Source organism: Daphnia pulex, chromosome 2 (genome assembly GCF_021134715.1).
Source record: "Daphnia pulex isolate KAP4 chromosome 2, ASM2113471v1".
NCBI lineage: Eukaryota > Metazoa > Arthropoda > Branchiopoda > Diplostraca > Daphniidae > Daphnia > Daphnia pulex.
This window is the reverse complement of record NC_060018.1, coordinates 3,621,473-3,649,317: the sequence shown is the minus strand read 5'-3', so window position 1 is coordinate 3,649,317 and position 27,845 is coordinate 3,621,473. Positions and strand designations below refer to the sequence as shown.

General features: G+C 42.0%; 4 protein-coding genes and 2 long non-coding RNA genes across 11 annotated transcripts in view; 3 read left to right on the top strand and 3 right to left on the bottom strand.

The window, feature by feature from the left end:
• LOC124188461 overlaps window positions 1-284 on the top strand; it is a 458-nt gene extending 174 nt beyond the window's left edge. Inside the window, exon 2 of the long non-coding RNA XR_006872361.1 lies at window positions 49-284. This is a non-coding gene — a long non-coding RNA (uncharacterized LOC124188461). The remainder of the gene's footprint in view (window positions 1-48) is intronic.
• Window positions 142-8,397, bottom strand: LOC124188449 (ER degradation-enhancing alpha-mannosidase-like protein 1). The gene is made up of 10 exons (XM_046581086.1): window positions 2,478-8,397; window positions 2,229-2,405; window positions 1,999-2,170; window positions 1,748-1,931; window positions 1,496-1,670; window positions 1,321-1,420; window positions 1,062-1,253; window positions 823-993; window positions 530-763; window positions 142-464 (listed from the first exon to the last, which is right to left on the bottom strand). Exons 1-10 carry the CDS (start codon window positions 2,756-2,758, stop codon window positions 375-377), a joined length of 1,776 nt encoding a protein of 591 aa, XP_046437042.1. The 5' UTR covers window positions 2,759-8,397; the 3' UTR covers window positions 142-374.
• Window positions 8,346-13,736, bottom strand: LOC124188451 (deoxyribonuclease-2-alpha-like). Of its 3 annotated transcripts, XM_046581090.1 has the most exons (8): window positions 13,351-13,569; window positions 13,171-13,285; window positions 12,892-13,072; window positions 12,542-12,830; window positions 10,903-11,109; window positions 10,450-10,561; window positions 10,152-10,281; window positions 8,346-8,893 (listed from the first exon to the last, which is right to left on the bottom strand). In XM_046581090.1, exons 2-8 carry the CDS (start codon window positions 13,185-13,187, stop codon window positions 8,687-8,689), a joined length of 1,143 nt encoding a protein of 380 aa, XP_046437046.1. In that variant the 5' UTR covers window positions 13,188-13,285; window positions 13,351-13,569; the 3' UTR covers window positions 8,346-8,686. The 3 variants fall into 3 exon arrangements, with proteins under 3 accessions (XP_046437046.1, XP_046437045.1, XP_046437047.1); XM_046581089.1 differs by lacking the exons at window positions 13,171-13,285; window positions 13,351-13,569 and adding an exon at window positions 13,603-13,736; XM_046581091.1 differs by lacking the exons at window positions 8,346-8,893; window positions 13,171-13,285; window positions 13,351-13,569 and adding exons at window positions 9,898-9,994; window positions 13,603-13,736.
• On the top strand, window positions 12,938-15,285 carry LOC124188460. Its single transcript, XR_006872360.1, has 3 exons — window positions 12,938-13,074; window positions 14,209-14,378; window positions 14,471-15,285. It is a non-coding gene; the product is annotated as an uncharacterized LOC124188460 (long non-coding RNA).
• LOC124188457 (14 kDa phosphohistidine phosphatase-like) lies at window positions 13,851-27,845 on the bottom strand. Of its 4 annotated transcripts, none has more exons than XM_046581103.1 (4): window positions 27,737-27,845; window positions 23,175-23,369; window positions 15,256-15,380; window positions 13,851-14,128 (listed from the first exon to the last, which is right to left on the bottom strand). In XM_046581103.1, exons 2-4 carry the CDS (start codon window positions 23,335-23,337, stop codon window positions 14,033-14,035), a joined length of 384 nt encoding a protein of 127 aa, XP_046437059.1. In that variant the 5' UTR covers window positions 23,338-23,369; window positions 27,737-27,845; the 3' UTR covers window positions 13,851-14,032. The 4 variants fall into 4 exon arrangements, with proteins under 4 accessions (XP_046437059.1, XP_046437060.1, XP_046437057.1 ...); XM_046581104.1 differs by having other exon boundaries at window positions 23,175-23,366; window positions 27,737-27,829; XM_046581101.1 differs by lacking the exon at window positions 27,737-27,845 and adding an exon at window positions 24,018-24,174.
• On the top strand, window positions 16,536-23,655 carry LOC124188447 (phosrestin-2-like). The gene is made up of 8 exons (XM_046581081.1): window positions 16,536-17,450; window positions 17,853-18,139; window positions 18,778-18,913; window positions 19,972-20,124; window positions 20,216-20,363; window positions 21,345-21,595; window positions 21,802-21,992; window positions 22,479-23,655. The coding sequence occupies exons 1-8, from the start codon at window positions 17,199-17,201 to the stop codon at window positions 22,960-22,962; spliced, it is 1,902 nt and encodes a 633-aa protein (XP_046437037.1). The 5' UTR covers window positions 16,536-17,198; the 3' UTR covers window positions 22,963-23,655.

The window sequence follows — 27,845 nt, the reverse complement described above, 5'->3', positions numbered from 1 at the left end:
TCTACTCAGAAACTAACATAAAAATTAAGAATTGTTTTGAATTTTAAGATAACTACGGGGTTTACCCAAATCACAAATAATACTGGCTGAAATAGGAAAGCCTGAAGTAGCAATCAAAACGCACATTTGTAATGTTTGGCATTTAACAATAAATTCAATTTGTATTTCAATCTGTATATAAAGAGCTTATTAAATAGGTTTCTTTTTTTTTTTCATAAAAGGCCAAGACTTCTCTAAGACTATGGAATCACAAACAAACGTTATACTTGGATCCTTTGTTGGATCTCAAGAGGAAAAAACCGGGACCCCCAAAACGGCAAAACCTATTACTTAAGCCACTTTTCTTTAATCCATAAGAATCGATCAATTCACCATTATAATTCAGCTCCAATGGTATCAAATAACTGAACGAGGTAGCGTTGTTTCAGCGGAAGAGAGCCATGTTCTAATTGCACCGAAGAGCACTATGCATCGAAAAATAGGAAATGAATGGAATTTACAATACTCAGAGTGGTTTTATTATACTTACAACCCTATGAGTGCTATTATTCGGCACAGCGACCACATCTGAATCGGACACTCGAGAGGCATGACGTCGGTGACTGTATCGAGAAGAGGGCAACAATCTCCCTGTGTGACTATCTACTTCATCGCCATCCCAATTGAAAGGGCGCAAAGCGGAAGTGATTGGGATGACGTGTCCCTCTGTGGTGAACAAGTACCTTTCCGCATTAGTGTTGATTGGATGATGAATGTCGAAGAGCTGAGCAAAACATTTACTATGAGAGAATGAGATGCGATGGTAAGACTAAAAGAACATACTAAATATAGATATTTGCAGGTTTCGCTCAGGAAGAAAGACTCCATTCGATCCTCCTGTGACTTGTCAATGACGCTGTGCAGCGTTGCATATCCGCATGGCGCTCGAGCGTAGAGATTAAGGCTTTCAAGTATGGCTTGGCCAACTCTCAAGTAAAACGGGTTTTTGGTTGCCTAGTGGCAGGTAAATGTCATAAATCACTTAATCTTTAGACATTCTTCACAGAAAAGGTAATGCATACCTGATAGAGCAAATAAGTGGACTCGGCAAATTCTGGCCTCAGGGGATAGAACGAAACATCAGGCTCTTTGCGTTGCCAATTGAATCGTTCGGGTATTGCGTCCCATTTTTTCCAAACCGCGAAATACAAAGCGTGGCTGCAAATGGCTTCTTCAACATCTCCATATAATACCTGAAGCCCAGCAAAGGACGCCTATGAATAGCACAGTTTAGAGTTTCTCGTCATCTCTCGAAAGAACGCAATACTTGAATATTTTTACCTGAAGTGCATCAATCCAAGTGGTCGAGGTTGCTCCATTTTTCATGTCGACGTTGACATATATTGGATGCTCCCCATCACCATCATTACATTTTTGTCGGCTTTCAACAGAAACAATAAGAAGCGAAATAAAGAATAACCGATCACGGAACAAACAATTTTTAAGAAATAGTTACCCTTTTCTCAAGTAAGCTTTGATGGTCTCATAACTACTTTGGAATGTTTCAAGGTCTTCTGGTTCATTAAACAATATAAAAGACTTCAAGAGATATTCATAATATGAATCCATGCCAGCTCCAATGCCACTTAACTGCCCAGTCCATTGTCCTGTTTGAATATCCAGGGTATTACCTAAGTTGAAGTTGAAGAATCAAAGCAGAAATGAATTGGTGACGAGACAACTTATTATCTTTAATAAGCTTTAGTACCTAAAAGGCCTGTGTCTTTGTTTTTGAGATCCCACAATGACTTGACAGCTCTTCGGGCATAATTTTCGTAAACGGGATCCTTGATTAACCGACTCAAAATTCCAAATTCAACTAAAAGTGTCCCTGCTCCAGCCGTGCAGGTCTCAGTAATTCCCTCAACGGGAACACCGTTAATCAAATGCACCTAACGTTTCAAAAACAGTAACAACGTTATTCTGAAATTTATAAATCCATCTGGACCATCAGCTTACTCTTGGATGAGGGATTCCTGTTTTTGTATTATCAAAGGCAGGCAACAATCTGGCTGCAAGATCATGGGCCATGTCTAATAATTCATTGTCATAATCATCAAGTTCCAAATCACCCAGGTATTTGAAATTATCTATGATTAGAAGGTGAGCTGACAGTAAACCACCCAAGAGTCTGTAATATACATTGAATGCATTTATTGATCAATAAATAACTGTCAGTTTCTCATTACCTAATGCTAGCTTCAAAAACTTGTATGGTAGAATCCTGTTCAAAAGAGACATTTTCAATTACAAGCTTGACTGCTCTTTTGAATTCAGAGATATTTCCCATTATCAAAAGGGTGTCCAGGGAATCAATCAAAGTGAGAGAGTAGTTTCCCAGGACATCATTGATATTAATATTTGATCTGGATAATAAATAAAGAGAAAAAAATTTAGTCACATCAGAATATAAATTGTAAAATAAATGTGCATTGTACGGATTATCATAATCTGGTCCTCTTCCACTACATAGAATAGGGTTGAGCTCATCCAACGGAAAGGCAAGATTCATGTAATTATCGTATCCAAAATAGAACATTTTTTTTGTTTCATTGACCATTTCTAGTCTCAGGCTTTCCGGGAAATGTGAATATTTAAGTTGGAAATCTTCACCCCAAGTTGACAAAAGTGAAAGACAGGGATGGTTTAAAGGCAGAACAATTAGTGGTATGATCAGAATTTGACAAACAAAGGCACAGTTTCCTGAAACTCCAATCATTTCTATATTGAAGATCTGTTGACATGGCTAGGAAAAATTACTCTACTACTCCAAACCCCGCCTCCATTAGAAACACTTTGATAAATCCAACTAAAACACAATCGGGCAGCAAATGGAATTGAAATGAAAGGAAACGAATAAAACGCTCAAGAATGAGTTGACGTTGACACCATTCGAAATCTCATTGGTCAACTGCCTAATTTCCGTCAAATCGTCACAACAAAAATAATAAACACAAAGTTCGTCTGCTATATCCCGAGATTTTCAAGTGGCGCCAGTGTGAGTGCGTGGGGGAGCTTTGTAAAGCTTTTATTGCCAATTTTGCTTCGCTAACACAAAAAATCATTTCATAAAACTAATATGATTCGCTACGGTAGTTGTGTTCTTCTGAGAAACCCCCGTCAGCATCGAGGTAGTACAGATGTTATTGTTGTCCATGCAGAGTTTTGTCTAAACGTAATTGATGCCAAGTAAAAACTAATAGAGATGGCGCGCGCTCTTTAAATCGTAAAACATTTTACTCCAGGTAATCAACCCGGTCTGCTTCATCTTATTAGGCAGCAATGTTATTAGTAGGAACTTTTCCGGTTTATATTCCATGTCAACTTATAGTTAGTTTTTGCCCAACGAAAAAATATCACACGCTGCAACAGAGATATTCACCTAAGTAGAATTTAGATAACTGACAAAAAAGGGCCTAGCTTTCTAACTCGTTTCATTCACCGCTTTAATCTCAAAGGAAAATGCGCCTCGAGAGATGATTGACTGTGCATTATTAAATATTTTAGAAAGTCCTGTTATTTAAACCATAAAGGAAACGCATGCATTGGATTGATTGCCCACCCAGCGAAGGCGTTCATCCGCTAACTATGAAAGTTATTGCTTCGTCGACGCTTCAACGATCGCATCCGAGAAGAACTGAGTATTCGAGGAAATGAAGTATTATTGGTTTCCGATCTGGCGAGAGAACCTTCAAAGATAGTGGATATGCCAACTACGATTCGAAATCTCAATCGCAATATACGTAACTTCACACGCCCGCAGCGGTTATTAGAAATGAGAGAATAAGGTGGAATCAAAAAGTATGCATCTGATGAAACTGAACAAATGTTCGGGCATTCTCTCTGATATTTTATACATCTCCGTGACTACTGTGTACTGTTGTACGAGTAATGAAAATAGTAATCCCATTATCGATCCTTGCTTCTTGATAGTGCGTATATAAGGACGCACATCGGAGATCTTGCTGCGGCAGCAAACAATAATCACTGCGGTCGATACGTGAACATTATTGGCTTGATCCGCAGATACTTTCAGAATACGCAGGAAACTCATTAATTCAACCCCCGCATCGGAAACCATTTCCATGATTATCGGAGTGTATAGTACGTGCCTCTCTGATTATGTACAGTATATATCACAGCCTAAAGGTATGCATTCATTCTCTATGTAAAGCAATATAGACAATCAAGTCATGAATAATTTGACGGAGGCCATTGTCACTTACATTTGCGCAGGAGCTCTATTTAGTAGGCAATAGAGTACTCGCAAACAACTCGGGAACCTGCTTATTAGTAAACATCGATGTCAACTGGACTATGTAGACCACTAGGCCTATACAAACTTGGCTAGAGAACTTCGCTATAGCACTATATATATTCAGTGGGTAGTGTAAAGGCTACTTCTTGAACATCCAAGAGAGCTTGGCAAAGGGAACAAAAGCAGTCGTGTGCTCCAATCTCGATGATGGTCTGGTAGTAGTGGTATACTCTTGAATCAAAGCACAGTGTCAGCATTCTAAAAGAACTCCCCAGGCGCATTATGACGGCCAGTTGAGTGCACTGTGCTACAATAAATAAATACCACGCTCGCCAATCGATACATCGGTCACTGCAACAGCGCACACAGAAAGGTTTGTTAACTGAATATCCATTTTCTTACGTCAATATTTTGAAATTCAACAAGTCCGCGCAGTAGTTGAATGCAACTCTGCTTATCGATTCACCAAGGAAACATTAATCACAATTTCCAGAAAGCGCCACCGCAAATAATTCCAAGAAGAATCGTCACTGCTGGAATTAACATAGTAACATTTCGTAGACTATAGATTTCTTGCTACTTCTGCGCGGAGGAATCGCCGTTGAGATTAGGTGAACATACGCGTCCCCCCCCCACAACATATAACAAAAAAGCGGATTTGTTTTCACGACTGGATCAATTCTGCAAATGAATAACAAACGGCGTTCACGTCGTTCACCGTCCGCGGGGGCGTATCAGCATTACAACAACTGAATAGTAAAGCTGCGCGTAGCATATCTAAACCCCCTCCCCCCCCGTTCTACGAAAACTATTATACGTATATGAACGGTTTACATACATACACAGTCATTTCAAACAAAGTTTTAGAAATGCAGTTTGCAGGCACTCCTTGCAAGCTTGCGAATTCATCGACGCAGAGCATATCCTTTCTATTCAGGATGTCTAGAACGAGGTGCCTCATTAGCAGCTTCAGTAGCTGGATTTTTTGGATCGCCCTCATATCCTTTTCTGTCCGTCTTTTAGCCCAGCATCGTTACCTTCATGAAAACGCCCATGCTGGACGCGCTTTGAAACTTCAATGGGAAAACTGATAGTGTCGGGAAAACATGTGTGAAAGACGCGGGGGCGATAAAAATCGACCGACAGAGTTGAAATGCTGATTTCATTCTCCCGTGCTAATGTGGGAGGGAAATTTTATCTCCTCAATAACGGCTAAACACTTTTCTAGATGAATTTCAGCAACTCTTTCATCTTAAAATCATTTCCCCTCTTCAACATTATATAATCACTGAACTGAGCAATCGATGCCGGAAGCGCTACTCAAATTTGGTTTTGACTACGCAAATAACGCAAGGCTTTGAATAGGCACATCGGCTAAACCTAAAATGATTTATCAAGGAAGGATAACAGAATTTTAGTCTTGTTTTTTTTTTTGCTAATCTACACAGATAATGAAAAATGAGAAACTGCAATGAGAATTCGTTTAAAAAAATTACCATTAATTATACAACCAACCAGGGTGAAGGTTATATAAATGCGACCGTTCAGAGAAAAATATTCAGAGTAGGCCAACACTCGGGAAAGACTCGTGCGTCAATGGTGCACACGACAAATGTTAAATCATGTTACTTCGTTTCAAAGTTTGTGATGCGTTGGCGCAGCAGTACTCGGGCTAGTTTATTATTTCAGGACGATTGGTATTTCATTTCTGACGAGCTTTGTCTAAGTTAAGTCTTTTTCCACCGGAAGTTTCAACTTCCACAATTTTACTGGCTAGATGAGAACCAGAGTTACTGATATTCTCTACATCATCATAACAGTCGACAATGAAATACAATCGTGATTCTAGAATTCATGTACTCGTCCCCCTTTCCCACACAGACGACCAACTATGCATAAATTAATAACCCTTGTAATGCAATCCGATGAAGTTATTGGTACTCGATCGGACGAATGGACTCTGAGAGAGATGAGGGAAAATACGAACGATCGATCGAATGTGGGGTAGTGCCAAGGCGGATAGGGTATTCACGTTTCAAGGAGCATTGCATAATACATTCTTATTTACGGTTACAGTCAAGGTATGAATTGCAGAGTGACTTTAAATAATTAGAGTCGGTAGGACGTGAACCACAAGATCGTCCGTGGGAGTTGATACTTTGGACTTTAATGAAAATCCAGAAAGAAGATTGAATGCGCCAGTATACATCAGCGATGCTCGCGGAGGAAAGAAAACTGAAAAATTCATCCGGTAGACCAAATGACCTACTACCTACGGTACCATTCTCGCTGAAGAAAACACGGATGCAAAAGCTCCAAAGCATTATAAAGTGGCGTATGAGATGCGACGGGGCAAAGAGAACGAAGGCCACCACTGTGTGTTACGTTTCATCGATCGGGACCTGTTTTCGTATAAAGATGAGAAAGCGAGAAGAGAGCCAAAGAGCAGAGCGTCAGCCGCAGTTTCAGCAAAGAGCTGGAGGGATGACGGTGGAGCAAGCCGGGCAACCCAAGATAGAAAAGATAAAAGCAAGAATGAGGAAATAAGAGAGGAATAGTCCGCCGCTGTGGTATAAGGCTTATTCCAATGTCCCTACGAGCTGGAATATGTGTGCGTGCTCAAGGAAGTAACAGGACGGCGGAGGCAGGAAAGACCTACACACACCCGACGATCGATCACCTCATAGCTCGTGCCGACAATCGCGACCGACAGCACGAGATGGCACGAGTTATGACTGGCTGGGCATTTTGCGTCTCATGTCCTTGCATGACGACGGTCGCTCTTTGTCATCAACTACGGGAAAAAAAAAACGCTGAGTCACGCGACAGAGCTTCTTTTTGTGTTTGCAACGGCGCAACAACGGGATTAATAGCCTCTAGGCAGAAAATTGTAAAAACTAAACGCCATACAATCTGATGAACTATAAAAAAAGGATGTGCATTTAGTCTCTAGTATAGAGTAAACACAAAAGAGGATTTCCATCGGTAATAGCTGATTCTCCATCATGTCATACGTGTCGGATGTAGTTGTAAATAAAGGCTCAGACATAAAACCGGAAGGATTTGAAAGAGCGCGCACTTTGAAAGAAATAAAAGAAACGAATAAATCGAGAATCGAGAAATAAAGAAGCAAAAGATAAATGTCGAGGATACAAAATACAGAAGAGGATGTACTCGTTGCCTGTGTGACATTGCGGGAAAAGTTGAGGGCGGAGAGCGTGGGAAGGGGTGCCTGTTGGTATCGTGAAAAATTTTCCCCCCAGAGGAATCGCGTTACATCACAGCCAGTAACAGTTGGGGTACCAAAAACTTCTTCATTCAGGATTTATACCATTTCTTTTATTAAAACGATACAGTTCATTCTTTTTCTTCCAGTAAAGTCGAAAACAAAACGTAAACGATTTCCTGCTAAAGTTTCAATAAACCGGGTTGAACAAAGTGGTAGAAAATGTAGCCTACCAGATAACTCTTAAAGTTCTCTTTTCCATCTAATATTTATAGTAGTAGAGAGTAATGCCTATTTTTAGAGTCGACGAGCATTAGCTAATGCTTTTGTTTTACGGTCGTCCGAGAGACGCTGCTCCATTTAGAAGGGCGAAAGAGAACGGGGAGAAAAGAAAATACTGCGGACTCCATCGTCAAAACGGGGCGACTACGGAACGAAAACGAATGGGCGGAGACCACGCCTGCAAGGATGCACCCGGGTTGGTTCATCACTTGGGATTCAACTTGCGACCCGCACTGCCAATCCGCAAAAAATGGGATATTTATCCACCCAGATGCACCTCATACTTACCTGAATATCAGCGGAGCTAAAAGCACAATAACAGAACATACTACTTTTCATACGGACCGGGTCTTAAAGGATCGCATAAGTAGAAGCCTACAAGCGATCAATAAGAGAGCATCTACTGTATACCTTAGGAAAATGCGGAGGTAGGAGAAAGAGAAATCGCAAGGAGGAGGACTACTGCTGCTCGCTAACCAGTGTCGAAATACCAATTTTCCCTTCTGTGCAGTGCACATCAAGGCAGCGGGGAAAAAAGACTACGGAGGCTGACTTTATTGGTTTAGAAATCTGTCATGAGGAAAGACAAAGTGGCTCGAGATAATAAGGACGAGTTCCATCGTAAAGAGAGGAATTGCAATATGATACGATAGTAGTCTGCAGCAAGGAAAAGTGTACAGATTGAAACATTCGGGAGTCGAGTAGAAAAGTTATTGTAGGCCCCCCAATGACGTCAGACGGAGACAGGGAGAGATATTAAGAAACTAGTACAAGTAGGAAGGGCCAAAAGGAACAAGCTTGTAGGATACGGAAGCTTTTAAAATAGTCGCAAACTTTTGTTTGAAAGTTTCTTTTGTGAATCAACCTATACTCTACGCGTATTATACTAACAGGTCTTGTTGCGTCACCTGATTCTTCTGCTTCTTCTTTTTCTTCTTCATAGTATTTGTGAGCTTCCTATTCACGGAGAAGAAGAAAGCCGATGAAAGTGGGCAAGGTTCCAGTTGATTGACAGCCTGGTCGAGCCCACGCCACAGCTCAGGCTGACTGAAACAAAGCGATCCGCCACCTCGATGCCGCTGGGAATCCTATAAAATATAAAAACGCACGATCACCAATCCAGCTAGAAAATTCCATTACCAATATGGATGAAAAGTCATTCCAATAATAATAATAAAAAAAGATAACCAAAAAATAATAAAAAATCGAAATGAAACGAATAAGGAAACATAGTAAATTACTGTCTGTGTCACTGTGGGGTCGCTTTTTAAAGGTGGAATATGCACAAACTAGAATTACCACTCGTTTCCATGGTGATATCGTTGTAAAACATTGAACTGATCAAATAATCAAAGATTACGCTTAATCGAATTCCAAGTTTCTACCTTCCTCTCATTTTTATTCATTCAAAATGTCTCCCGAACGAAATAGAAAAAGCCAAAGAGAGGAGAAGACGTCAGCATGCGTCACAGGACATTGGCGAGGTATTTCTCATCGATCTGTTTGATTTTCACAATAATGTCGTTGAGAACCGCGTCAACGTGATAGTTGGTATGACAACCAGCCAAACATGGAAAGCTGCTTCTGCTGCTCCTTTTTCCCTTTATTTTATTTTTTGTTTCGTCTTCTTAGATTTCCTTCATCCTCAGTTGAGTGCTACGGCACTTTTAGTTGACGTGGATAGAAATAAGATGAGACGCCGAGAAAATCAGATAACTCACGGAAAATGTAGCAGTCGGAATCTTATCAAATAGCTCTTTGCTCTTTTATGAGCCTTTACTGTCTGTCTCCTCTTTCTCTCCAGCTCAGCTTACTCCCTCGAATTCGTCGCCGGTTACCGAGCAACGGCAGGAGCTCTTTTTTTTTACTCATCCGTGGTATATAAACACCGGTGAGACATGGAGCGGTGAGACCAAGACATACAGACGGAAATCAAAAACAAATAATAAACCAAGTAGAACCGAATTCGACCGAATTATAAACAAGGTTACAAGCTTACATACGTATACGCGATAGAGTCGCTCGCTTTCGCACACACAAAAAAAAATTTAATGAAAAATAAATAATTAAAATAAACAAGCCAAAAGAAACAACCATTACGAGGCCGTCTAGCTCTGTTTTTCATCAAACGTTTAAATTTCTCGCATGTCGTTGTTGTTGTTGTACTCCGGCGGATGGAATTTCTTTTTCTGTTTTAGTTGTCAACTCAATTTCAGGCATGTGACAGAAGCGGGAGTAAAAAGATTGGAGTGCACGTAAGGCAGGCGAGCGAGGGTAAAAGGCGGGAAAATTGAATCAATAAGAACTTGAGAAAGAAAGGGCACTATACAATACGTGTACACGCACCATGCGATTGATGTCGGCGATGCAGACCCACGGTTTCTCCTGGCGACTGGAAATGGCCCATTTGCTGTGATCACTGTGCGACGGGAAGGCTTGGCCGTCACTCAGGTGCACCTGCTTAATGTTCTGCACTCTGTCAACATCCGTGAACAGGTTCAAAGGTAAAAAAGTAAACGTGATTGTAGGAGCGTCTTCTTTCATAACAAATACCGAAATACGGTTGCCCCCGTTATTATTAAATAATAGTGATGTTATGACTTATGAAAGACATTGCCCCGGTAATTTCAAAATACTAGCGTACGTGAAAGTGCGATTCAAGCAGAAAGAAGGCATGGGATGACCTTGTCCATTAGTCCACGTTTCCACGTACAGAGAACTTTGGAGCGCAGTCGCCATCCAATCCCCGTACAGATCTAGTTGGGGATCGATAAATTTAATCATAACACAAAGTCATTTATTTATGAATTAAACACATTAGCAAAAAATACTCCTAATGCTCCTAACAAACATTGATGTACATAGTCGGACGGCAACGGGTGGGAGAAAGCTGTGCTTTTTCCCCGACCACTCCCATTTTCCTATACTCGACTGCGCAGCTCCCGCGTGATTGGAATAGCATGTCAAAATCTCGATATTACCAAGCACGCAGCGCTATACTGATCAGCAGGAAGGAGGCTTTATCTATTTTTTGTTGTTGACCTTCTACAAACCTATCCCATTATTAATGAGGATTATTACGAAGTTTTAGACTTACCTAGACCGAATTGGCGAGATTTAGCAAAACTGGTGATGGTCAGTTGATCCGACGTCAACAGCTGAGTGGAGCGGGACCAGGGTGGTTGAGTGATGTGAGCTCCTCCAGCCACAGCCGCCAGATTAGGCAGCATCTGGATCCATTCTTTGTTGGCAGACGAAACGTTCCAATGATAGACGAAGGGATGGTAATACAGCAGCTGTTTCCCTGGAGCAATAAAAAAAAAAGAAAGAAAAGAAACAAGAATCAGGACGGCGACACACACAGACAATATCAGATGCCACCACACAGATCCAATGAAGAAGAAAAAGAAGCGGATTTCAGGCATACAACGGAGAAAAATGAATTGGCAAAGCTTTCCACTCTGAGCTCGTCTTCAAAGAACGGTCGGAGGAGAGACATTGTGAATAGCAAATTCCGCCTTCTTTCCTCTTTTTTTCTTTTTCTGCTTTTGAACTTACCCTCCGAGGAAAAGAGCTTGACAGAGTAAAATTGATAGACGGAGGAGACGGAGCGTCCCGATAAAGCGCTCTGCGTGTGTGATCTGATCGATCGTTTGTCGATTGAAGATGGACCAATCCGACCGTACAAAAAAGATTTCCCTATTTTCCCCCATTTTCAATACTAACCGCTGCATATCTTCTTCCCTCGATTTTTCCAATTTACAAAATGACGGCTTTCAAAATCACTCAAATTGGAAATGAGATCCGGATGAAAGAAGGTCTAGCAATTTAATCATCTAGCGTTATCTCCAACAAACATTTGGTGGAGATTCAACTTGTTTCCATCTAGGGGATTTCCCTCTTATTCTCATTATTTTAATGAAGAAGAAATCTAATAAGTGCAAGGCTGTCTCTCATTATTAATCAATACCAGACGCCAACAAAGTAAGGGCGTCGCGTAGCCTGCGAGATGGTTAATGATACACCCGAGCAACTAGCGATTCTTGCTTTCTTCTTTTCAACTAAGGTTGCTCACAGTACATTTGAAACTTTCCATTATTTTTCATCATCATTTTAAGATTTTTCAGTTGCTATATACGACGTTGTTTTATCCCATCCGCTCTTCGCGTACAGAAACTAGCGGTGGAGTTTCGACCGTGAAATTCACAGAATTTGTTTTCGCAAGAGCCGAGTCTTTAAACTTTTTACTTGAGAATCGCCCAATCTGAAATCTTAGGCGAACGGGTAGAAATAATTAAGCTCCAATCATCCGTGATGTTTACATTCAGGCGATTTTTCCCTTTTTATTTTTAATGTCATTATTATTCCTCATCAAGAGATATTTTTTTATGGCAGTATGGCATGTACTCATTAATTCAAGGGAGCGGAACTTTTCCCTTTCCCATTAACTACTCGCTGTCTAGAGTGGGACATAAAATAAAAAAAATCCTAGCTTGCCATTTCCAAGTTTGAGCATCGATATCGATTACTGGCGGAAATCACGCAAGTTGCCAGGAATTCTCATAGCCTCGAGGTGAGAGCGAAACCTATTTCACGGGTTCTAACGTCTTCAACACACACACACACTCACGCCCGTGAGTCTGATATTTTGGACCCCAAACTTAATGTACGGTGCGTGAAACACGATAGAAACCAATGCCAGAGTAAAATGTGCACTCTGTGATCACGCCACTTACCAATAAGATCAGCTTGGTGGAGTGGCAAACTGACGCACAACATCGTTTGACCGTAGCGAAGCCCAGTGGTTGGATACGAGTAATTGCCTTTAGTCCCTGGTGGTCCTCCATCGGGAGCTGGAGGAAAGCGCGGTACGCTGTGGACTAACCAAAAGCCGGTTTGCCCGTCGAACGCCACGACACCTTTAGCGTGGGCGGATGTTTCGCTGCTCGTTCCATTTGGGAATTCGTCGTTGTACATCAGCAGTAATCGTTGATTATCTTCTTCATCCCCGACTAGGTGTTCCTTCTTCATTAAGGAGAGAAGAATAAGACAAAAGAATCGTTGGCTTTTTTCAAGTGAAACTCACCGGACTATGGTAGATCGGTTCCAGGGTTTGCCCGGGTAGAGAACTCGGCGAATCGATCGCCTGCCCAGAGGAGATCCAAGCGCTGCCGGCCTGGGTTGAGCTGGAAGATGTCCGATACACGTAGGCTCGCCCGTCCTTTGGCCCACCGCTGTTGCTGGATGGCAACTTGTACAAGACGAACCTGTAAGTAAATTGAGGTCTAGCCTAAATAAATTGTGGATAGCCAGACTGTGTCTACTCCCATTGTCTCACGTCGGTTGCAACTTTTTCTCGACTCACCAAAGGGAGGGCGCCATACTATTCTAAAAGGAACTCGTCCAATAGATTCATAATGAGCCGACAGTTAGGGAACTGTCCATCCGTCAGCCATTCACCAAACTTGGGAAATTGTTTACTTTTGTGGGAAAAAACTGTTTTGAAGCAACTTCAGAAGCCTCTTATCCCTTGATCATTACATACCACTATTGAAGGGAGGACGAGAAATCGATGGTGTGCTTATAAAAGATTGACGAAACGAAATACTGAGGGATTTGTCATCATCGAAGCGTGAAAGAGGCGGGCCAGACTGCCAATAAATCCAGCAGGAGAGAGATCCATCCGTACGTCGCGAAACCGTGGACCTCGTCAATCACCCCCGCTCATTCCCAAAGTGGGTAATTCGCCAGCGTATCCGACACATCTAAAACAAGTTAGGAAAATGGATGTTTTTACCAGTCGACAGGTTGTCCATCCTCGTTGCGGCAGGACAGCGAGGATGCGGTCGCCGGCTGAGTAGCGACCAACAACAAGACGACGACCAGGAGAATGGTGTCCATTGTTCCGGAGATCAACCACACGCGATGCATTTCTTCACAGACTAAACAGCGTCGAATGACGTCAAATAGATGACGCTCAAGTGCAACCAACACTTAATGAAACCAAAGATGTTGGCGGAAACAAATTTGTCTTTTCTGTCTTACACAATTTTGTTAACTTTATTCTTCACTCGTTTTTTGTTTCTTTATTCTCCTCTAGTGACCGTCTCCAAAAAGATGCTGCACATAGTTTCACAGCTTCTTCAACACTGGGATAGGGGCATTGAAATTGAGAAGGAGGGAGAAAAACGAAAAAAGATGGAGGGGAGAAAAAAGAGGAGGGAGGCTTAGTAACCTTCGTTAGTCCAAGTGATGGACTCGTAGTCTGGGTAGCGGGCCTTGAGAAGTTCAGTCGTCACTGCATGATCCGCCAATCCGAAACCCTAGACGCATATACGTACAGAATGGCGGAGTTAGTCAACGAGTCAAGGAAACAAGATACAACGTACAATTTCTTTCCCAGGGCGGACCAATGCGGAGGAAGAAAAGGATGTGGGGGATGGAGAACAAGAAGACAAATCAACAGAATTGTAACAGCAACACTCGTGACGACGACGACGACTACTCTAGGAAATATCTCATCTCTGCAGTTTGTTTGTGCGCCTCTGTTTAGCGGTCGCTCGATTCCTGGAGGTAAATATTTATCAACCGCAAAACCCGTGCCTTACAAAAGTTCCAATCCTTGTTTATTAGAGGCGTGTCTTTTCTTTTCCCTTGCGTTGCAGTGTTTATTCAGGCGGAAACACGCTCGTTCCCAAAATATTTCCATTGCTTTAACGGAACATGTCGCTGCTTTTCCAATTCACTTTATCGCCCACAAGATACGACACGTTTTCGACGGTTTTCGAGTTGTAAAAACGTCTTTGTCTACCCCGTTTCTTTCGTCTCGATTTCAAGTGCGGATGGAAATAGACCAAGGATCGATAGTTCGAAAACGGTGACGAGCTCTTCGAAATGAGAAGACAAATAAGTCAGTAGACTCCTTCTTTTTGCTTCATTCAACTACTCCCATCAAGAGTCTCCCCATCACTGAAACTTGGAATTAAAATCAATAGCTGTTGGGTTTTGTGGTGTCTCGTTCCGTCAGAAATAGAAAATATGCCTTTCAGTTTCCGCTTTGCTCAAAATTGCCTCAACTCTTTCATCTCTCATTTCAATTTCTTTTCCCATTTCTTCTCCTTTTCCCCGAAACATACTAATGCCAACACCAATTATTGGAGAATCATCCGTTCTAACGAGATTTGTGAATGGGTCGGCCGGCGCTCTCATCATTGTCGATTCTGGCCCTCTGTTAAGTGCAAAGATGATAAGTGCGGAGCTTGAAATGACAGGAACCAAGTTACCAGTCTTTTTCAAATCAGTAATGAGGCTTATAGTCAAACTGGTGAGAGGCGGATGAAAAGAGTAGTAGAGTAGAGTGCGAATGAGACAGAAGCAGAATAGAAAATTCCAATTCCAAACGGGGGACATTTGGGTCATTGAAAATGATGAAAGCGAGTTGATAACAAACCTGAGAATAGCCGTAGACTTGAATGGAGCGCTTAGACGGGTCGTGGAGGATGCGGCCACCACCCAGGCACTCGGTGTCGAAACCAACCGCTTCCAATTCCTCTTGCACCTTGTCGTAAATGTCAGCTGCAAAGGTAGAAAAAGGAGTGAGTGAGTGAGTCTGTGTCGTAGACTTAACATTAAAGTGCAAGATGGACGAGAGAGAGCACAACTGCACAACCCATGGCGAAACATTCCTGCTATTCTCGTGCGTTTTATGCGCGCGTGCATTCGAATACATTTGATCCGCGTTCGGATAATTATTGCGATCCCTTTTGAGGGCACGCAATTTCTTTTTGGGAGATTCTTCGTTTCAAATGTCGAGACGGAGAAATGATCAGAATGATGACCGGATAGCCGCTTCACCACAACAAGTTGGATAATGAGCGAGCCGCGACATAAAAGGAGATGATAGGAGAGAAGGGCAAAAAGAAGTCTTGAGCACCGAAAATAGAGACGCCATCGTCCAATCAACGTCGTCATCAAAGACATCACCTAGACAACGACCGCATTAAGGATCCGCTGGTCCACGCCGCTCCTATTTTTGTGTTCTTTCTTTTACACCCAGGCGCAAAAAAAAAGAAAGTGAAAACATATTTATATTATATCGACCAGCAGAATATTCTCCTTGACTAACCAACAAGTTGTTCTCCTTAGTACCAGCACACAACACTTGTTCACCACCCTCCCCATTGTACCGTACCCGTCTCCAATCAAGCGAAGGAGGTTGCGGGGTAGTACTTGCTCGACCACCGCCTTGCGTGTCTGTCAAGACGGGAAAAACTACTCGAGATGAAACAAAAACAAAAACACGCTCCAATTAGACCAGGCCCCATTTCCTTGACGTCGTCTCATCTAATAAAAATTTACACACGAGGTGTGAAAGATAAACCGCCGGCAACAAAATGACATTTTCGTGCTGCAGCGGAGATTATAACCGCGCGTGGCAACTCGGCGTGCAGGATAACAATAACACAGTAATGTCAGGGCATATCTAAAAGACTAATTCACTCTTGGCACTTGGCACCGAATTAATAAAATGAAGCAGGAAATAAATTACGCTAAGCGTATTCACAACACAACCATTTTTAGAAAGAAAAGAAAGACGCTAATGAAAAACTTCAAATTAAGTTTGAGATGGAATAGAAGGATCACTTTCTTATAATTAAAATGAAATTATTTGGCTCCAATTTTGTTATGATGAAAATCTTCAACTTATGAAAATCTCTTTGTTCAGTTCAGGCAAATTGAGATGAAGTAAACTGAATTGACAACTCGATACAATTCAATCACATGTCCTGCCTGGGGAAAAGGAGAAGAATTCCATTGGCACCGTTGCGGCGGACAATTCAATCAATGAAGGATCAATACTGCATTTTGATCTGATAACTTTTTCTTTTTTTTCGAATGTATTTTCACCACATTCCTGTCATGAATGTTATTTTCAACCTAGCGATCAGATTCGTGACACGATTCACGACCCGACAAAGTCATGGAGATGAAATCCATAAAAAAAAAACGAGGAACAAATGTTAGCTCAGTTGAAAAGGAAAGTTTTTTTGCGCTGATCGCGGATTGGAGGTGCGCAGGCGCCGAGACACAAACTGGGCGGGAACGGGGGAGCCGCTTCCACGACGTCGAAGGTCTTACATCGAAGAGATGTAAGGAAAATTACTGGCTGGGTGCCGTCAGTAAGCGGCCGTCGTCGAACGTGGTGAAAGTGCGTCTCATGGAATGCAGTCGTGAAATTTTCGCTAGTTCATTCTCGACAATCACAACAGACCCAATCGTTCGAATTTGCCCAATTTCAATCGATTCCGTGCTTCCGCCGCTAACGTGGCGCAAAAGCATTTCGACCAGCCGGTTCAACCAACCAACAAGTCGGGCGAACCGGCCGAGCTATCCATGTCCGGTCATCAGCAACATCAAATGGGACGGTTGCGCAAGTTCGCCGGAGCGACTCTACTCAGCCGTTTTCGGTCTGGTTCAAAGACGGCCAGCGAAGAGGAAGAGAATTCAGCGGCCCGTGCAGCAGCGACTAACGTCGTCGGAGGCGTTCAAGAGCCCTGTAACGCGTCAGATCCTGTGTCGGCGTGTACCGTTCCAACCAGTGATGTCGTCGCTGGCCACACTTGGCCCACAGCTGGTGACGAACAGGTAAAAACCCCTCCTCTTTGCACTTACTCCTTTCCAGACGGTGGTCAAAGTCGTGTGACTAGGAGCCGTAAACCATTTTGTGACCCAGTGGTCAAATTGCGTCTCAAGAAAAAACTAAAAAAGCGTGACTCCCGGCTCCTTTGTCGACTGTCACAAAATGTTATTTGGATACTATCACCTCTTTTGTTGCTTTCATCCCATGTACCCCACAATGACGAAAGGCTATAAAAACTGCTAGCGATGGCCACCAGTAGCCTTAAAACTTTTCCCTTTAGACTTGTAGTGTACACAGGCGACCGTGAAGAGAGCTATCAATCCTAGTTTCGGCTGCCAATGAGCTATTTATCACCTAATCTGATCCCGAAAAAAAAAAAAAAAAAATTTCGCTTGGTTGTTTGATAGAGTAACTGCAACGACGTGCCGACAAACGACAAGACGGAAAAGCTGATTAATGGAACTGAAACGAAAAGCGAGCCCAGACACCTGCCAACAAACACCCTCGACTGTGATGGACGACAGAAAAGTCTGCAAGAAGCACCAATTTCAATCACTGGCGCCGAAGACATTGCAACAGACGCCAATCTGGATAGACTCAGCCAGCAGCTACAAGCATCGGCTCCTTGTGCATCGCCGAAACGCCCTTCAACGCTGCCTACTTGTACTGACGATTCAGATACGGACGGAGTCAGGTATGGTACAACCAGATAAATTAAATATTATGACGTGCATGTCTTTTTCCTTCCTTTTTGACTGGACGTCACTGGTGAAATATGAAGCCTATACAATGGGAAAATGAAATGATCCTAATTAGGGAAGGAAAGAGCGAGAGAATACGGTAGAGAAAAGCGAAAAGTGGATGTCAAGCAAAACTTAACGAAGCTACTTTCAAGAATCAAGAGGGAGACGCAACGAAAATCAGCCAGAAAACTACTTTTTTGTCACGTCTTTCAGTTGGGTTAGGTGAACAATTTGAATCCAATTATTTCTAGGACTGCATTTTTTTTTTATGCCAGCAAGATGTCGTTCAGTTCACAGAGCTTTTTTGTAAGATCTCATTCTGATGAAAAAACAAAATATTAAAAAAGAAAGGCCTTTATATATTCCTTCCGCCCACCGCATTTGCTGCTCTCTGCGGATGCGTTCACTCATTGAACGTTTCAAATACGAATAGAGATCGATTTCCTTTCATGGCGAGAATCTGAGCAAATTTAATCTCGTCCTAACTTCAGAAGTTCCCCCATTATAATGATTACATAACGAGTCCCGTGATTGCCCAGCTAACAATGAGACAGGCATTTATTTCCACTTGTTTTCCTTCCGAGTTAAGGGTGTACAAGAAGGTTTCAACCAATGGGAAGTTGGTACTCTACCTTCTCAACCGTGATCTGATCATCACCAAGGACACCATAACGCCACTCCACGCCGTCATCACCGCCGACGCTGAGGAAGTGCGCAACAAAAAGGTAAATATGCGTCGCGTCTAGTCTATTCAAACTTAAAAAGATCGATGGTAGTCTATGCATGGTTAGGTAACATCACATGCCAGCAGTAGAGGGCGCAAACTCATATCTGTGGTACAGATTCAGATGAAAAATGAATGAATATTCATTTCGATTAAAATTCTCCGGGGCAGACTCCCGGGCAGACAGCAACACAACGCACAATTGTTTGCTTTTCGCTCTCCACTCTCCATTTTTCAGAGGTGGTTCTCCTCTATTGTTGGCTTCAACATCGTCAAATGTCAATAGAAATGTAGAAGAATGAAGCGGAGATGAAGCCTTTTTTAAATCCCCCTAGTCCTTTTGTTGCATTTCCCACTCGACGCTAAGAGGACAAGAAATATGATGGGAGTCTGTGAATACCTATTTCGGTTTGAAAATCTCCCTCCAATCCCGCGAATGCTTATAAGTCATGGAACGCCCTTTTTCCGATATTATCTCCCTTTCGATTTTCAATACCGAGTCGAGCTCCTCTGTTGATTACAGCGAGACTAGACGACGGCCTTGTCGATTCTCTAGGTATTACGCAAGGGGAAAAGAATGAAAGCCACTGACACACAGTATTAAGTGGTGCAGAAAAGTATCATCCACTCCATTACGCTACGTGCCATGTAACGTATCATAACAAGTAGGGAGGGGGGGGGGACTGGATAATAGAGAAACGGATTCCTAGTCTCTATATACTCTCCACCTTGCATTAGGGAGCGGACCCATACGCGTCAGATACTTTATGATTAGACCCAAGTTCTAAAGGGGTAGAGTAACGATTGCTTTTACTACACCCACCGAGTTCACTTGATTCATCTTTAAGCACTAATGGACTCTGGGTTTCCCTTTCAATATTTACTGTGGAATAATCACTAATGGCCAAACTGTCACATTTCTACGATATTCAATTCCATCAATGACTATTCTCTCGTTTCTATTTTCTTTTTCTGTTTGCCAATCTTCTTTTTACAACTGTTCCGGACCGTTCGAAAATTTCCCGTCCGCTTCACTTTGGCCTAACGAAAAAAAAAAAGATATTTGCTCAAATCCTGTTGACATTTCGTTACGGTCGCGACGACGAGGAAGTTATGGGACTCAAACTCAGTAACGAGTCTGTGCTGTGCGTCGAGCAAATTTATCCGCTCCTACCAGGAGCTCCACTTCCTCAACCGCTCACCAAATGTCAGGTACTTAAATAAAAAATCAAAAAATTCAATAACGACGGACGTTGGGGAAAGTGACGTATCGACTGAATCCTGTTTTTATTTTTATTTTCAGGAAGTGCTGATGAAGCGACTCGGACCAAATGCTCACCTCATCAACTTGAAACTGAATCACTCCGTTCCGGCCTCGGTCCGTCTTCTGCCGGCAAAAGAGTACCGAGGTGCCGCGATTGGCATCAACTACGATCTCAGAATTTATACTGGTAAAGTATAATTCGCAGCAACGTTTCCCCTTGAACGAATTCTGTATGACGTGACCATTGTAAACGAAATGGAGCGAGTCTCGTCTTGAAAAGTAGGATTCCGGAAGGGACGGGTCACGTGCTACACGGTCGGTTAAAAGCGTAATCAAGTCGAAGAAAACCTAGCCTGTTGGGGGGGGGGGGGGGGAGCTAGTCCTAATCGAATCCGTCTTCCATCAAGGACCTGTTTTCTCAAGAGAATTAGGCGGTCGTTGTTCTTCAATCACTTAACGAAGAAGCCGTGATGCAGAAACCAAACCACCTCCCATCCAAAAAGCAAAGCAAACGACTCTCACACAAGAGGAGATTATCTACCGTTGTTGAGGAAAATCGCTAATGTTAGTCATGTGTGTCCGTAATCATCACACGAAAGTTTCGGCTTGCTGCCAGACTTGATGAACGGACAATTCGACTTGAGAGAGGTGATGGCCATTCATTTCGCTTCGCCGGCCAAATATTAGCCCACCCACAGCAGCTTAACCTTAATTTGGCATCTTTCTTTTTTTTTTATCGACGTACAGAACGCGTTAGGAAAAAGAAAAAGAAACAGAAAATAGGATTCTGATTCCCAGTTCCGGTTTGATTGCGTCCGTGTCGACCCCACCCAAATCCTTGTCGAGGTTTCTCTATCCTTGCTCTCAGCAAGTCAATCCAGTTTCTCATTCACTGTGCCGTACCAAAAGATCTTTTGTTGCCGCATTCGATCAACGGAGGCGGAGTAGCGGAGCAGCAACTTCTTTTTAGACCAATCGATCGATAAGCTTGATTTGAAATTCCCGGTCCCTTTTTCCTGTTGTCTTCTGAATTCCAAATTGAACTCTCCTTTTTTTTCTTTCCTTCTTTCTTTCCGTCTCTCCCCTTACGGTTGCCACTGACGTTGACGCCCTGCTTTTATTGACCCGTTTGTTGAATGGGATGTCGCCCCGCCAATGGGAACACTAGCCGAGAGCATCGAGGAGAAACCACAGCGACGGAGCCAAATTCGCATGGCCATCCGACTGGTGCAATACGCTTCGACGGACATCCAGCAAACGGAGGCACCTCTATTGCGGCTCGACAAGCACTTTCTACTGCGCGAGGGTGCTCTCAAGGTTGAAGTTGGACTTGATCGTCAATGGTACACTCAAGGATCTCCCATCAACGTCTGCCTTCGCATCCATAATCGATCGTCCCGCATTGTCAAGAAAATCCAGGTACTGACTGTACAATATTTCATTCTCCTCTCCCCCTATTTTTCCGTTCACTTAACTCTTTTACCCTGCTCTTATTCGCTACAAATTTCTCATTGAAATGAATTAAGCCCGTCTTCAATGGTTGGAAAACCAATAGGAGAATGTGATTGAAAATCTAATTGCATTTTTAAAATTTACTTGATATTTTCCCAATCGAAAATGGAAAGATTCGAGCGATTCAACATGTCGACGTTACTATGTTTTCCAACGGGAAATTCAAAAATACCATCGCCGTTTCGGAGGAAATGGATGGGCTCCCATTGACGGGGGGAAACACACTCGATCGCAAGTATTGCTTAACTTTAATGGAAAATGGAGGAGGCCGACACTGGGTAGCACTCGAAGACCGCTACGGAAGGTACGTGACCATTTTTTTTTAGACACATATTCCAACTACAAACAAGACCAAGTTGTGGCCCTTTATTTGTCGCTGGTAACGTCCAGTCACGTTCGTATTATGTTTCGCAGACGAGTTCCCAACGGAGCCCACTCGACTGTGTAGTATGGTCAAATCAAATCGGCTTTCTCCTATCTACAATTACATTATCTCTTACTTTGTGTATCAGTCGACTGTAATTCTTTCGTCGAAAAATTACGAGTAGTAGTCGCGGCAGTCCCAGGGGAGGGTTAGAGGATTCACCGTAGTGTTACTATGATTGGTTTTTCTTCCGGGGGGATACAAAAAAAAAAAAAAATAAAAAAAAAAAAAAAAACGATATATAAAGTTGGTCGGGTCCGCGCTAAAATTAGACAAATGAACTGTGAAACACCCGGCGTCTTGTTGTTTATGCTGTGCACACCATTATTCGGTATTCTGTTTTGTTTACTGATGCCAACTTTACAGGCTAACGTCGACGCTGGCCTCGACGACATTGAAAAGCGCGCCAAACGAGCGCCACTTCTTCGCTATCTACATTTCTTATTACGTCAAAGTCCGATTGGTCGTCAGTGGAGTTGGTGGCGATGTTTCCACTAAACTTCCCTTCGTTTTGATGCGAGACGGCCCGGAAATCTTATCTGTCGATGCCGAAAACGCGAGCGAAGACGCGATTCACTCAAGTCAAAGCCCCGAACGACAAATCAGTCCTGTGCCCTTTTGCAACAACGCCTCATCTGTAAATGATGTCAGTAACACCAAGGGTTTAGTGGAAAATGTACCCGAAACCCACGAAACTGGACCCATCAGCGCCGAACTTCATACAGAGCCGAAATTACTCATTTCTGACCCAGAAAATCCATTGAACGAGATTGAAGAAATACCGTTACTTGCTCATTCCAATTCTCAGAACGAAGAAGTGGAGTCAGCAGAGCCAGACGGGAAATTGTAAAAGCTAGTTCCATTATCGCATCTTCAAACAAGACACAAAAATCTTCAACGCAGTACAGAACGCGCAGCGCACAGGGACGGTCACACGGACGCAAGAAAATTCGATCGCAATGGAAACTCGAGATTTTTTTCCCTTCTTATTTTAGTGAATGATACATTTTTTTCGTGGGATCTTAATTGAGACTTACGTCATAAGATTAATGATAACCTTACCATGGAAAGAGGCCCAGTTGTAACCACGCACGATGACTTTGTTGTACTCTTGTTTCGTCTCGGCAGCATCCTGCATGTCCACCCGAATCAGGACGTATTTAAACCGACCAGAGTCGATATCAACAGCAGGAATTGCGTCTAATTTCGCCGGTAATGTCGCCATACTTTTAGCGAGTTGAAGCTTTGGAATTCCTGCTGATAAAAAAGAAAAAAAAAATTACTTAATTTGTTCTAAATACACTTTTGGGTTATGTTATAAGATGTCAGATATTACCAAAGTATATTTAAATCTTAAAAATTAAAAAAAAATCCTATAACCAGATTTTAATCACTTGTAAAGCCACTGAACTGACTGAAGCCAAGAGTTAACTTTGGACTAGATACATGTCCTCCCAAAACTCTGTATCGCTATTGTATGCATGGCTGCTGAATAATGTAATATGATGATCCAGAAAGCAACCAGATTTCTTTTTTTCTTTGATTTTGAGAATACTTTCATTCATAAATATGTAAATATTATTCTTAAGATCATCAGAATTAAGAGATCTCACAAAGATTGAACAAAACACAAGAGTCAAACCTATTTTTAAAAACGTTAAACTTGTGCAAGCACATGTTGAAGCATCACTTCACAGGAATGTTTTTATCCATTGACATTCATCAGTCATCATATTAAATAAGTCATAAATGCACAATAGACATGACAGACACATAAACATCTGTCTGTACAACTTTAAAACTTAATATTTCATGGTAAATTGGTAAGCAAGTAGGCGCTACAATGTGGGTGCACCTGGATTCAGATAATATAAAAGTTCTAAGTAGTTGTAAAAATTTGTGTACTTGCTGTTGATGAAAATATTCTAGTTATGCCAAGAAGGGCTGTATGCATGAGAGAATGGACACAATTTAATTTAAAAAAGATAGTTTGATATAACTAAACTTCCAAAACTCAGACTTTCAGCCGGCGCAAGTGCTGTCGAATAATGAATAGCAGTCGACGTAATCGGTAACCAATAGTAACGGACGCTGGTATAGTGGTATTCCAAACATGTCAACAACGAACAACTAATATCTTCCGACCGCATTTCATGTAACGGCCTTTGCTCTGTTTCAATCAACATTTCTCATTTGTCTTGAAATTGTATTTGAGTTGAATTAGCAGCTATTTTCGGGAATGATTACGAATCACTAATCTTGATTAATGCAATTCCGACGTGACCAGAGGCCGATGAAACATTCACGACTCATTTCTTGAATTGGATAGGCCACTCTAATCTCACTGTTGAAATGTCCTGACAGTTAAGAAGAGATGACGACAGCAATAACGAAGCACAAATTGTCTTGATATCTTTCAAGTTTTAACCAGCATAAGAACGACAACGGAGCAGCCGCAATTAATGAGCTGACTGTATAACTTGAAATTCACGTCGGCGAGCTTTACCAATGCGAAATTGAACCGTTCAATTTGGCATGAAAGTCGGCGTCTTTGCGTCGAGAAAAGCAGCTTCTATTCAAATGTCAGTTTATACTGCCAATACCGTGTTGCCTTTATAGACAGAAGATTTATTACATTGCGAAAGATCTCAGAAACTAAGATAGCAAGGCCGAGTCTATATGCATAGCATTGGGAAGGGTAAAACGTTATCTAAACACGGAACAAACTCACAAAAAAGACAGGAAAAAAAATACCAGATTCGACGACGAATACGTCAGACCGAACGCCAACATATCGTACAGACGGTACGTACGGGTCTATTCAAGCGTTATTTCCTGCCTCTCAATATGTTATTGACATGACCATTTCCAATAGTAAATGTTACTTATTCAAAAAGCAAAGACGGTTGGAAAGGAGATAAAATAGGAAACGAGAGATCTAGAGTTCCATGGGTTAGACAGACGCGAAGAAACGGGCGTCCTCTTTAAAAAGGATACTGAGAGATCGATAGCGAGTTGAGTACTATATATGCAAGAGAAAGTGCGAGAGTTATCCGTTGTGTCCACAAAGAGGTCTTCGACTATACTATTTAGTTATTTACTTGTTTCCGCCGGGATTACGTATTCAAAACTATATGTAGCTGCACTGTACGGATTTGGGGTATTTTATGGTGATCAAATAAAGATGCTGAGGCGTAGCATTCAACGACCCTGTTTTTTCTTTCATGTTTTCGTTCAATGCCAGTAACTGAGACAAAGATTATGAATCTACAACGAAGAAAGAGATGTGTCCACGACGACACGGTACACAATGACCCTTACTTTCCAGACGATTGTTACTTTATTCAGTCTGAAAATGCTACTGCGTAACAGTCCCCTAGCGTCGAAACCCCAAATAGTGATCAAAAATTCCATCGAAACTAAAGAAAAATCTCTTTATTATTCTCTCTGGCCCTGGCTTGAAAACGAAGTTATTAATCAGTAGAGTTTGGCAAAAGAAAAAGAAAAAATGGTTTAGTCTTCTGAAGAAGAATCCTATCTTCCGACGGACGGAACTTTATATGTATATATCATTCGTAGGTGCATATCTTTCGTGAATAACCCTCAATTCACTTTTGAAGAGGGACGATGTCCCAACTTTTTTTCGTTTTTTCAATAAACTAGTAGTTTCAGTAGCTTTTTGTTAGATAGGCGGAGAAGGAAGAAAATAGGACAGATGATGGCTCGTCTATTGGCTAAAGAATAAAGGACTCCTCGACTCGACTTGTCGAGAGTGGAGTTCGTTTTTCATCGGGAGTTTGCCTTCATCCTTATTTGGAGCGGATCGAAGTGACTCAAAGAAAGAAAGAAAAAAGATTCTTTCAAATACCACTCTGATCAAATGAGCTCTGCCTTAAATTCGCGCTTCCCGTCGATTTGCTCTCGTTTGCTATGGTGAAATCGACACACCTCCAGACGGCGTATTGATGAGGGCGAACAGAAAAGAAATAAAGAATTGACTAAACAAAAACAGGGGGGAAACAAAAATAATTCACGGCAAAACCCAGAGCGAGGCTGATTCTAGGACAGGGCGGCCTCCATTCTGTATCTATTCACTAGTAGCTTTCGTCGTCATACAGAGGTTATTGAATGAAACGAGATGAAGAAAAACCACTGCCATCTCTAAAGCCACAAGACTACGTCATACACGCAGCACGATTAGATTTGTACCAGTTAGAAAGAAAAATCGATTTTTTCTGGCTGAGTAGGAGAGGGAGAATCAATTTTCCCGTCTCTCTCTCTCGTCGAATTTACGATACATACTCTGCTGGTTTCTATCTTTTCTTTTATTTAGTGTAATGTATTGATTAAATACTTTGCCTCTCTCCCTGGCTGCGCTACGCACCTATATTACAGACCTATATTGCCAGAGTAGCGATCGTTTAAATGCCTAGACTTTGTTTTGGCTATTTGTGATTTATGGAATATGATAATGCTCCCGCTTTGAACTCTTTCCGCGGAAACGCTCTGGGACTGCTTCGAACTGAACCCGTGCAGGCACTCAACTATTCTTTGTTTTTTCACGGTAGAGGCAGTTGATGTCAGAGTACATTGATACACGCACGTTCTACTTCATTGAATTCCATGATTTAAGAATTGTTGGAATATTAGAGGACGACAAAACCCACTATCTAATTAATCAGTCGGAAAATGTAGACCCAAATAGACAGACACTCGACAAAAAGAGAGTAGATATCAACATTGAATCTCAGGAACCGGATACGAAATTTAAATAAAATGATAAATGAGGGGCGCCATAATTCATCATCGTTTCTCCTCTCGTCTCTGCTCTCCAAATAGAAGTTAGCAATGATTAATGAAGAACGAGAATCAGGAGAACGATACAAATTCGATTATCTTACATAACGCGGTGCTTTAACTGACATCTAGCGGTAAAAAACGAGATCTTTGCTTTGGAAAGAATCTTTGAATCCTGTACAGAGATGGCACTTGGATCAGGCAATGCATTTGAAAACAAAAATAGGGAAGAAAAATGAAAATTCTTTTTCGTTTTGGTTATTTTTTTTGCTTTCAAATTGAATTACCATCACGTAAACGTAACCAAAAGAATCAGAGGACGCCCTTTGTTTCGTGTGCTGGTCGTTGGCTTGTCTTGCGGTTCACACGATATCATTCTCTCCCATTCGGTTCTTTCTTTTTTCCATCTTTGAATGGATTTCTAAAAAGAAAAAAGCGACAAGGATATTTCGATAATAAATTGAACGAGTTTCACGACGAATCAGATGAACTAGACACATTTTTTCGTTGTTCAAGTCGAGTCACCCGCCCTGCGGCCAGAGACTTATCGGGACCACTAGTGGCGTTAGAAGAAAAATTATACCACAAGAAAGGAGAATGCAACAGAATATAATACACACACCCCGTCACAGTCAGCACAATTAAGAAAAACTATAAAGTGTCGAACGAACAGACTCATTTCCTTTCACGGGGATGTGAGCTAGAGAGAGAGATGTGGGGATATACTACGAAACTTATCACGTGGTGGATCTACGATAGATAACCTATAACTTGTCCACGAGAGAGAACGTCACGTGTCTGCGAGAGAGAAATGAAATCCAACTTACCAAAATTTTGACGGGACGATATCAGAGAGATGTATGCACTGCCAGTCAGCCACAATCGATTCACCTGTATTATTTTCGTCTGCTCAGCCCTCTGCGCCGTTGCCTTTTG